Source organism: Mesoplodon densirostris, chromosome 9 (genome assembly GCF_025265405.1).
Source record: "Mesoplodon densirostris isolate mMesDen1 chromosome 9, mMesDen1 primary haplotype, whole genome shotgun sequence".
In the NCBI taxonomy this organism is placed as follows: Eukaryota; Metazoa; Chordata; class Mammalia; order Artiodactyla; family Ziphiidae; genus Mesoplodon; species Mesoplodon densirostris.
In genome coordinates, this window is record NC_082669.1 from 51,521,876 (window position 1) to 51,533,907 (window position 12,032).

Below are 12,032 nucleotides of genomic sequence, written 5' to 3' on the forward strand. Positions count from 1 at the left end.
CCTGGTTCCTGACACAGAGTTCCTAAAATCTTGTAATTTCCTGAGAGACAGAGGCACTAGGAGCATCTTTTGTTCCAATATTTGGTTTTTGACACCAGTCCTGACACATAGCTCCTAAATCCCTTGGAATTTCCTGGGAGATAGGACCAAGAGTTTTTTGTTCTAATGAGGCGACTCTTGGTGGGTTCCTGAATAGGTTCCAAATGGGGGGGGGGGCTGGTCACTAGAAAGAAGCCATGATTAGAAGCTTGGAACTTCCAGTCCAACCCCCATCCCCCTCATCCTCTGGTGAGCAGAGGGGCTGGAGACTGAATTAATAATTAATCATGCCTATGTGATGAAGCCTCCCCAAACATCCCTGGTGAACACACATCCATGTACCAGAAGGGTGGCACACCCCAACTCCATGCGAGCAGAAGCTCTTGCACGTGACTTACTTACAGACCTTGCCCTGTGCACCTCTTCATCCTGCTGTTCATCTGTATGTATCCTTTATTATCAAGGAAATGTGTTTCCCTGAGTTCTTTGAGCCGTTACAGCAAGTTACTGAACCTGAAGAAGGGGCTGTGGGAATCCCTTCTGTATAGCCAGTAGGTCAAAAGTACAATGACAATCTGGACCTTTCAACTGGCATCTGAAGAGGGGCAGTTTTGTGGGCGGGGTCCTTCACCTGTGAGGTCTGTGCTAACTCCACGTAGTTAGTGTTATAACTGAATTGTAGGACACTTGGTTGGTGTCTGGCGAGTCAGAGAATTGGTTGGTATGGGAAAAAAATCTCACACATTTGGTGTCAGGAATGTTCTAAGCAGAGGGAAACAGTAGTTTACCTTTACTAGTACAGGAGGAAACAACTGATTTTTATATGTTTACATTTTATCTGATCATTAAGTTCTCAGTTTTTCTCCTTTTTATTGTGAAAAATTATAATCATAAACATAATTAAACAGAATAGTATAATGAACACTCAGGTGCACGTCATCCAGTTCCAAAACTTATCAACATTTTCTAACTTTATATTATATAAACATCCACTTGTTTTTGTTCTTGGAGTATATTAAAGCACATTCTAGACTTCATATTTCATCTACAACTATTTCAGTAGGTATAGCAAAAGATAATTATTTTTAAACATAACTACAATGCCAAAAAATTCAATGTAAATTGGGAACAAGTGTATAAATTTTTTCTGTTAAATCAATATGTCAATAGATATATTATAAATGCATTGGGCTCTTATAGAAAAGGTGCTTGAAAGAAACAGAATAAGAATAATAATTCTACCAGATTAAGAAGAAAAAGTAAGGCATATGTGAATTTTCTCTTGAAATGTCTGAGGCTTGCTTGCCAACTACATGTTTGTTTTACAGCTTTGATGAGGTATAACTGACATACAATAAAATCCTCCCATTTTAAGTATGTAGCTCATTGAGCTTTGTAAATATATAGTCATCCAATTATCAGTATAATCACATTTTAGAAACTTCTATCATCCAAAAAATTTCTCTAGGGCTTTTCTACAGTCAATTCCCACCCCTAATACTTTGCACCATTTTGCTTTTTTGAGGATTTAATGTAATGAATCATATAGTATGTAGCCTTCTGCTTCTGACTTCTTTCACTTGCCATGATGTTTTTGAGATTCAACCATGTTGTTGTAAGTACCAGTAGTTCCTTCCTTTTTACTGCTGAATAGTATTACACTATATGGATGTATGAAGGGTTGTTTATCCATTCACCAGTTCATGGATATTTGTTGGTTTCCATTTTTTGACTCTTATAGATACTGCTGCCATGAACAATGATATAGAAGTCACTGTCTGGACATATGTTTTTATTTCTTGTGGACAGATACCAAAGAGTGGAATTCCTGGGCTATATGATCAGTGTATGTTTAACTTAAGAAAATGCCAAACTTCTTTCGAAAGTAGCTGTACCATTTTGTGTTGCCACCAGCAATGTGTGGCTGTTCTGGTTGCTTCACATCCTTATCAACACTTGGTATTGTCAATATCTTCCATTTTAGCCATCCTATCATTAGTTTTTTAATAGTCTAGTAAATTCACTTTGATTTTCTAAATATACAACAATATCGTAGGCACATAGTGATAACATTTCTTACTGCTCTGTCTAGAACCTCTAAGCTACTAGCAAATAACATCAATAATTACAGACATCTATGACTTCATTTTTATTTTAACAGAAATACTTCCAGTATTTTATTGTTAGGATCTAACTACATTTGCAGTTAGTCCCATTAGGAAGTGTCCTATTTTAGGATAAGCTTTTATCACATATGGATACTGAGTTTTTATCAAGTGTTATTATGTTATTCAGCATCTACTTTGACTTTCTGATGCAATGAACTAACCTAATACATTTCCTAATGTTGAATTATCCTTACATTTGTGAAACAATCCCTAATGAGATTTTTTCGACACACTACTTGGGTTTCTCCTGCTATATGACTATATTTGATTTACTAAAATTTACATTAACATTTGTAAGTAAATTTGGTCTAGAATAGCATTTCCCGAAGTTTGTTCCATGGGGTATGTGAGTACATGTTTGGGGTGGGGGTGGGAGGACAAAAAAATGAATTGTCAATTTCTTCCTAAGTCAGATAGGGGTAAAATACATCAAGAGACACAGAGAGAGATGGGTTAAGGTACTATGAGGAAGATTAAATAAGATAATGCCCAGAGTTGCTTAGTAAGTGAATGAGCTAGGATTTCAGCCCAGGCCAGTAACAGTCATCCTTGTTACCACTACACTCTGTTATGTCTGTTATTAAAAGATTACACATATGGCTAAAACAAAAACAAAAACTTCTTAAAATAAACATTTTAACAGAGCTAGAGATTTACATTAATTTGTTTTAATCCTAAAATGATGGTTTCTCCTTTATAATGAACCCTTTAAAAGGAATTATTCCAATCTGGACAAGAAGTTAGCCTACCTGAGTGTGATTGATTGCTATATGGTTGCCATGGAGAGGTGACTGACGATCCTTCTCCTTACTGTGCCGACTGCTTTGCTTACTACGTTGTAGTTGCTGCCTCAGTTTGGCAATCTGCTTTGGGGAGAAGGGAGGAGAAGCAAGAAGAAAACAGAAGTGAATACCAAGCTTTAAGTATTTATTTCTTTAATTTTAGATGTTAAAGAATAAAATTTTTATCAAAGATTTCAAGAAGAGACAATATTTCACTACAATGATTTATTCTCCAAGTTTTAATAATTAAAACTGTTGAAAATAAGAAATATATGCTACAAATGCTTCACTTATACGATTTAAATATTGTTGGTAAATACATAGACTAAATTTCCCCAGATTATTTCATATTTTACCTTTGTAACACCAGAAACATCTTCCCCTTTAAACACTTTTTCTAAGATGAAAAACTAGTATTTCACATACCTATTAAAGTCAAACCCAATCTCTTAATATAGGGACCTCATTAAGTTTTTAAGTTCCCATCTTATATAAACAAAATGGATCTGGTAGACCAATTACTAAACACTTTAAAATTGTAAATCCCATGGTGTAAATCGTATGGCATTTAGCATTAGTTACTTGTTAGTATTTAATATCTTACTAATATATTACTCTTAGTCACAAAATCTTTATTTTCCAGCTTTATTGAAACATAAATGACATATAACATTATGTAAGTTTAAGGTGTACAATTTTTTAAAAAAATAAACTTATTTATTTATTTTTGGCTGCACTAGGTCTTCATTGCTGCAGGCGGGCTTTCTCTAGCTGCAGCGAGCAGGGGCTACTCTTCATTGCAGTGCACGCAGGCTTTCATTGCGGTGGCTTCCCTTGTTGCCGCACATGGGCTCTAGGGTGCACAGGCTTCAGTAGTTGTGGCATGTGGGCTCAGTAGTTGTGGCTCACGGGCTTTAGAGCACAGGCTCAGTAGTTGTGGCGCACAGGCTTAGTTGCTCTGCTGCATGTGGGATCTTTGCAGACCAGGGATTGAACCTGTGTCCCCTGCACTGGCAGGCGGATTCTTAACCACTGCACCACCGGGTAAGTCCCTATACAACATGTTGATTTGATGCTATTATATATTGCAAAATGACGCCACTGTAGCGTAAGTTAATACCTCCATCTCATTACATAATTACCATTTCTTTTTGGGGGTGAGAACATTTGAGATTTACTCTCTTAGCAACTTTCAAGTATATATAATACAGTATTATTAACTATAATCAAAATTCTGTACATCAGATCCCCAGAAATTACTCATCTTATAATTGGAAGTATGTACCCTTTGACCACTCCCCTTTACCCTCCAGTCTAGCAACCACCACTCTACTCTCAGTTTCTATGAGTTTAGCTTTTCTTAGATCCCACAAACAAGTGATACCATACAGTATTTGTCTTTCTTTGTCTGACTTATTTCACTTAGCATAATGCCCTCAAGGTTCATCAATGTTGTTTACAAATGGCAGGATTTCCTTCTTCCTCACTGCTGAATGTATGCACCACATCTTCTTTATCCACTTCTCCATTGACAGATACTTGGTGACACAACTTTTCAAAACAAATATAACTTAGGAGTGTATTCTCCTAAATGGAACAGTAAAACTCCCAGACTTAAGGCTTAAGAGAAAAGTCATTTCTACAATATGGCTTGGAATTCATTAAACTATTAACATATTTTAGGTGCTGTATAATCTTCTTAAACTGTGCTAGACCTGAAGTAAAATATACCTGAGCATTTTCAAAGGGAATCAGTAGCAATTTGGGGGAAGTTACTTAATATTGGTATTACTTTCCTTGTAGAAAAGATGACATTAATCAATTAATAGGTACTCCTTGAACATATACAGTGAGCTCAGTTTTATGTTACCTACTAAGCAAAGTGCAAATACAAAGTAAACTGTGTAAAATATATTGATTTCCTCAAAGAGATGTTAACAAAATGCTTATTTGGAATAATCATGGCAATGAAAAGCAAAATAGTTGCTATTAAAGCATGTTAATGGTCAAGGGGAAATGTATATAGGTTGCTGGGAAAACTTACAAACAGAAGAGAAGCAGCATGGAAGAAAATAAAGCACCTAAAAGAATAATCTATACCCTTTCTTTTAAATAAGATCCTCTAGTTTTTTGAAACTCTTTGTAGCTTATGGACATCCCATACAATTTCCTTGCAAAGATATATAAATAAGATTATCTATGTTAATATTTGTGTTCCTTGCTCTCTGTTGAAATGACATTGTTTTCTTCTAGAGAACATTAATTTTCATGAGAAAAGGAATCAAAATTAGTAGGTAATCATTATAAATCAAGAGGTTATACTCTATGATAAAAATAAATAGAATTTCAAATTGTACAAGTTATTTAATTAGGGTAGGGGTATAAAATTAAGTGTTTTCTGAATATTAATGATGTTTCAGTGGTTTTCAAAACTGGCAAGAGCTTACAGAGAAGAGCCCATAATGCTTACAGATTAATCAAAGCAATTTGTACTTTTTAATTTTTAAAAATAATCTTTAAAAATAAACAGACAAAAATAATCTGAAAATTAATCAATCCTAATCACTCTTTTTAAAGGCCTTTGAGATATCATATTAAGCCGGAAAAGTTTTTGCTCTAAATAGCTTTACCAAACCCCTGAAAACAAAAAGCATACATAATGGTACACACCTTACTTTGCTTGGAATATCAACTTAAACTATGCAACCTTATAGTTTCCACACATTACTGTTTATCTTTGAATTATAACATAGTTCTGCTTTTGTTTACAACTTAGAAGAGATCAGAGTAAAAAGGAAGCCCATCTTACTAAATATATATACTAAAAACATTACAACTCTTACTCAAGAACCATGTAAAATGAAAACAAGATATAGGGCTTCCCTGGTGGCGCAGTGGTTGAGAGTTCGCCTGCCGATGCAGGGGACACGGGTCGTGCCCCGGTCCGGGAAGATCCCACATGCCACGGAGCAGCTGGGCCCGTGAGCCATGGCCGCTGAGCCTGCGTGTCCGGAGCCTGTGCTCCGCAACGGGAGAGGCCACAACAGTGAGAGGCCCGTGTGCCACAAAAAAAAAAAGATAAATCCTCCTTTGCTTCAGAATATAGGAGGTTCCTGTGTTATTTATACCACATTCAGAAGAGGGGCTGACCTATATAACAACTGCAAATATTCTCACCTCCCACAGCTTTTACTTAGAATTTCCCTTCTCTTTTCCCTTTGATGCTCAAGAGCCCATGGTCATCCAAAGCCGTCTTTTCTCCCTAAGTTCAGTACCAGTAGACAGTAGACACAAAGGTATCTCTGGGAGGAAGGGGCAGAGGGGGTTGTAATTTCCACCCTACACTCACACACCCCTCCCATCTCAGCCGTAGTTCCAAACCTCTGCCTAAGACAACCTCTCTAATCAATCCTATGTTCCAATGCATCACACAAAGCTCTTGGTCCTCACTTCAGTGGGCCTACCCACCCTAGTTACTACAGTGAAATGCCCATACAACCTTCCTTTACAAAGGGAACCCTAAGTTATACTGACTGGATTTCTTAAACTATAGATGAATCTTACTTGTGTTTCTAAATATTCATTAGCAATGCTGTGACCTTAAGGAAAAAATTAAGAATGGACCTTGAGGGTATTATACTAAGTGAAATAAGTCAGACAAAGAAAGCCAAATACTGTATGATCTCACTCATATATAGAATCTGAAAAAACCAAAACCAACTCACAGAACCAGAGAACAGGGTCTGGTGGGGGGCAGAAAATGGGTGAGGGTGGTTAAAAGGGTACAAGCGTCTGGTTATAAGATGAGTAAATTCTGGGGATGTAATGTAAAGCATAGTATATTTGACAGTTGCTATGAAAACAGATCTTAAAAGTTCTCACTCCTCATACACAAAAATTATAAAAATGTTGAGGTGATGGATGTGTTAACTAACCTTCTCGTAGTAATAACTTTATAATATATACATATATCAAATAATTATGTTGTATATACCTTAAACTTATATACTGCTATATGTCAATTATATCTCAATGAAGCTTAAAGAAAAAAAATTAAGAGGGAAGGAGATAGGAGCATTCTTTAAACATGAAAGGGTTCCTAGGCACGTGGGCTCCAAAGTTTGAAAAAGTTAGGGACTAAGTAAGCCTGGGTCACAAAGAAGAAATAATATTGTAGAAAGAAGAATTAGCATAAATACAAAGAAATGACTAAAATATTTGTGGAATTAGATGAAGTAAAATCAGAGACTGGCCCCACTGAAAAGCTGAGAACTAAGAACACATTTCACTGTAAATTTTTGGAAATGTGATAACATCACCCTTGTTTATTTGCTATTTTTGTCCGGTTAGTTTCCCCCACTATTGTTAACATTTAAAAACAGGAAAAAAGGGCTTCCCTGGTAGGGCAGTGGTTAAGAATCTGCCTGCCAATGCAGGGGACACGGGTTCGAGCCCTGGTCCAGGAAGATCCCACATGCCGTGGAGCAACTAAGCCCGTGCACCGCAAGTACTGAGCCTGTGCTCTAGAGCCCACGAACCACAACTACTGAAGCCCGTGTGCCGCAACCACTGAAGCCCGTGCGCCTAGAGCCCATGCTCCGCAACAGGAGAAGCCACCGCAATGAGAAGCCCGTGCACCGCAACAAAGAGTAGCCGCTGCTCGTCGCAACTAGAGAAAGCCTGAGCGCAGCAACAAAGACCAAACACAGCCATAAATGAATGAATGAATGAATAAATACTACTACTAATAATAAAAACAGAAAAAAACTAAACTCCGAGCCTCAAAAGACTGGTTGAGTACTTTTGCCTCAGGTAGTGAAAGGGAGGGAGGGTAACATTTCTCAGAATGAATTCTATAGTAGGCCAAGGAACTGAGACATCTTAAACAGACTAAGTGGCTGCAGTAGGAAGGGAAGCAGGATCCTGGGGCTTTTGAAAGAGGAAACAAAAAAGTGAGAAGAGAGCTCGATTAACGCCAGGAATGGCACTTTGTCACTTGCATTTATATGAATTCTCTCATTCATTTCTCAGTAAAAACATATGAGATAGGTACTACTATTATCCCCACTTTATAGGTGAGGAAACTGAGAGGTAGGAAGGTTAGCTTGTTGAAAGCCACACAGTTAAGTGGTAAAACAAGTATATGAACTTAGGAAGTGGAATTCCAGAGTCTGCTCTCTTAATCACTATTCTGTATTGCCTAAAGGATCAAGTTAATAACTCGTAAGGAGATAAAGAAATCTTACAAAAAGTGAAGACAGACATACAAATGGGAACAACATACAAATGACAACAGTTGAACTGTTAAGAAAAAAGTCCCCCAAACAATTACTAAAGATATTAACCCAACAAATTTTTCTGAAAATCTAGTTTCAGAGGTTATGAATCTCAAGCTGTTATTCTCTTTTATATGAAAAAAAGAGAATATGTGACAAACTTTAGTGCTTTGTAAAGATCAGTGTCTCAAAAGAAAGGTTCTGCAGTCTAAAAACAAATTTTACATATTATATCCTTTCACAGTGTTCAAAGGAATTTAAAATGCAACATTACCTACTCTAATACTAAAAATAAAAATTTAAAACTTCTTTTTGTTTAATATAAATATGAATAATTCATGCTGTTTTTCTGTTTTTCTAATGAAACCCTAATGAAATAAATGCTGTTTATTCAGCCCTCTGATATCCAAATGCACAAACATAGGCATACGTATGCACAAACGTGCATATATAAAGAACACAGATATGTAAGCACATACACATGCACAGGGAGTTGTCACCTGCATGCACATCACCTTTACACATGCCCACAGACAGACATGCTTGCCCACATGCAGACTCACAGAAGCCCCCACCCCAGTAACAGAGAGATTTACACAGATCCATCCCCACAAATATAGCTAGCTTTGGGACAATTGTTATACACATAAAATAGTTTTTAATATAGACATGTATTTACCAATAAGGCATATTTGTCAACAGAGGAATGTTGACAACAATATCAGACTAACATTTAAAGAACACTTGGTCCATAAACTCACTAGATTCCACAGATATATTGTAACTGTTTTACAGATGAGGAAACACTTTGAAAAATAAAGTACCTTTCCCAGGGTAACACAGCTAATAAATGGCAGACCCAGTCCTTTAGCCTTTAGTTCGTAACCCCTTCCTATTACCTACAGGGCTGCTGAAAGTAATACTGTGTTAATGTTCGCAAATAACTACCAGTCACTATGTATTGGCTCATAATCTCAACCACTTCGCCAAGTAACTTCCTTTCTTAATGCTGGAGATATTGCAAGATGTGAAACTGCAATAAAGGTGAACAAAAATTTGATGAAGCAATTAACTGACTACATACTAACTTAATGATATATTTCTTTTTTGATAAGCAGTTTAATAACCTTAAATATTGTTCATATTGGATCCAGTTTTAAACAATGAAAATATTATAAAACATCTTTACAATTCAATTTAATATGGACTCAGAATTTATTGGATAAATATTTGTATTTTTAAAAGACTTTACCACATAACTAAATAAAATTCTTCAGACTGTTGTTTTTTAGGTCCAGAGAAAATACTATTGCAATTTTCCCCTAGTATAGTATGATAAAACAATTTTTTTTCATTAGGGCAGAATGTATACTCTTACTAAAACTATAAGGAAACTTTTATTTTTCTTACTTAAAAAAGGAAGACCACAACAATATTTATTAATCACTATTTGATCAGAAGCAAGGAACTTCCCTAATCATTTCACTTAGAGAAAAACTATCCCAGTAATGAGAAGAAGGCTTATTGGTGAGATAAAGAAGCAATCCATGATTCTTCCTTTTATCCACTGAAGGACTTAAGAATAAAACTCACCTTTTGCAACTTATCTTTATCAAAATCAGAAATAGTATAAAGTCAAAACAACAATACAGTAATATCATTTATATTCTCTCTGGGAACGTCACCCTCTGGGATAAAGAGTAGGTTTACTTACTGCTTACTATAAAAACAGTGGATTCTCCAAGTTCTATTTCTCTTCTATAACGTGATCTACTATATGTGTAGGCATCCATTTAGGCCCTCCCCATCACCCCCACTGGACTTGGGGTTCAGGGGAACTAATGCAAACTCGATAGTCTTGATACCTGCTGTGCAGTGAATAATAAAGTCCATTGTCTCTAAACCACGAGCCTCATGACTTCTGACAGCATCCATGGAATAGTAAAAAGCTAACTTATTAGGTTATAAGTAGGAAAAAATCAAATCCAAGAGGGTATACTTCCTTTTTTGCCTCAAATGAAGAGAAAGGAGTTTTAATGGAACAACTTGGAAGGACTGATTGTTCCTCACAGATAAGAAGACCGGATGGACTGGAATCTGACTCCACCCCAGATACTGAAAATGTTGAGCTAGGATGATGGAGATTTACTTTTGCTTTAGAATCAGCCTAAACTCCCAGATATTAACCAGATTTTTTTAATGTGCAAGCTTCCCAGTAACCATTTGGGAAATTTGAAAGTGAGAGTCATAGTGGAGGGTTGTCTTAGGTCCTACTTAAGAGGACCACCTGGAAGGGTAAACAGAGCTCAGCACCTGAGAAACTGAATGTTATTTCTAGAATTCTAGAGGCTAAGGAGAGAGTAAGATAGAAGTGTAGGTAAGAGATGTGCAGCAACAAGGGATGTCCAAAGAACCCATGAAATTACTCTATAAAAGGTCAGTTTTAAAAATCTGTCAAGCCCAGCTAATTGACAGGCATCTGATAACAGTACCAGTCAAGTAGGAACATTTCTATTCCCCTTACCTCTCCCCTCTCTCCCCCAAGCTCCAACTCCAGAGGGGTCAGAAATCGTAGCTATGGAGTTAGGAAAGAGGTAAGCAAGAAAGACAAAAGGAGCCTCCGGGATCCCTTCACCCATGAAGTCATTGATCTGCAGTAGGCCCTAGCTAGAAGAGGAGGAGTAGCTGCAACCATGAAATAAGTAGGAAGCTTTAACTGTTACGAGAGATTGGAAAGCACGTTCACTTGGAGGAATCATAGGTGTGTAAGAGCTTCTGGTTTTGCACCATACACAAGAGATGAACTTCTCTCACTGAATAAGGATAGTGGGAGTTAATATAAAGTCCTTTTGTGATTATCCCTTAAAGTCTTATCTTGATTTTCCTAATATGTAATTAAGCTGTTTAAAAAGTAGATTGTATCTACTCTTTCTTTTGAAATTCTAGATGCTTTTACACAATATTGAGCATACAGACTTATGCATTTGATGCTATTCCATGAACAAATGCAGTGCCACTACAGGCTGACGATGTATGCTAAAATATATAGTTAAAATTTACCTGTCTTCTCTTTTACCTCTATTAAATGTATACAAATCAAGTACCATAAAAACAGAAATAGAGTCAGATGTAGAAAACAAACTTATGGTTACCAGGGGAGAAAGCAGTGGCAGGGGGGAAGGGTGGAGGGAGAGATAAATGGGGAGACTGGGATTGACATATACACTCTACTATATAAAATAGATAAATACTCTGTAATGACTTATGGGAAAAGAATCTGAAAAAGAGTGAATATATGCATATGTATAACTAACTCACTTTGCTGTACAGCAGAAACTAACACAACATTGTAAAATCAAGTATACCCCAATAAAAACTAAAAATAAAAGCACCATCAACAATAAAAAAATGATAAGTACTAATTAAATCCTTATCATTTGCTTAGCAGACTTCTTAAACTGTAGTTATGCTTTATAAATTAATTTTAAATTGTGTTATGTAAACAGGGAACCACATATCTAACCAATGGAAAAGTACACTTAAACATTTGTTTGGTTTGTTAAATCTAAATAAAGGTTGGGTTAACATCCCTCCAGTAAACATAATTCAAAGTAGGAAAAATAATCTTTTCATAAAAGAAAATGATGTCTCACTTGGATTCATTTCCTTAACATGGACACAACCCATAACTTCACTGTATATTGGTATCAGTTAGTTTCTGACAAATGTGTTGATAATCTGTTTCCCATTTTTTTGTAGGTAATCTT

The 12,032-nt window shown here is 36.3% G+C and overlaps 1 protein-coding gene across 2 annotated transcripts in view; it reads right to left on the minus strand.

Moving 5' to 3' along the window:
• Positions 1-12,032, minus strand: part of GLCCI1 (glucocorticoid induced 1) — a 121,414-nt gene that overhangs the window by 25,890 nt on the left and 83,492 nt on the right. The window contains exon 4 of one of the 2 annotated variants that reach the window (XM_060108106.1): positions 2,957-3,070. In XM_060108106.1, coding sequence (XP_059964089.1) covers positions 2,957-3,070 — 114 coding nt within the window. Of the gene's footprint in view, positions 1-2,956; positions 3,074-12,032 lie in introns of both variants that reach the window. The other variant, XM_060108105.1, reaches the window with a different exon arrangement.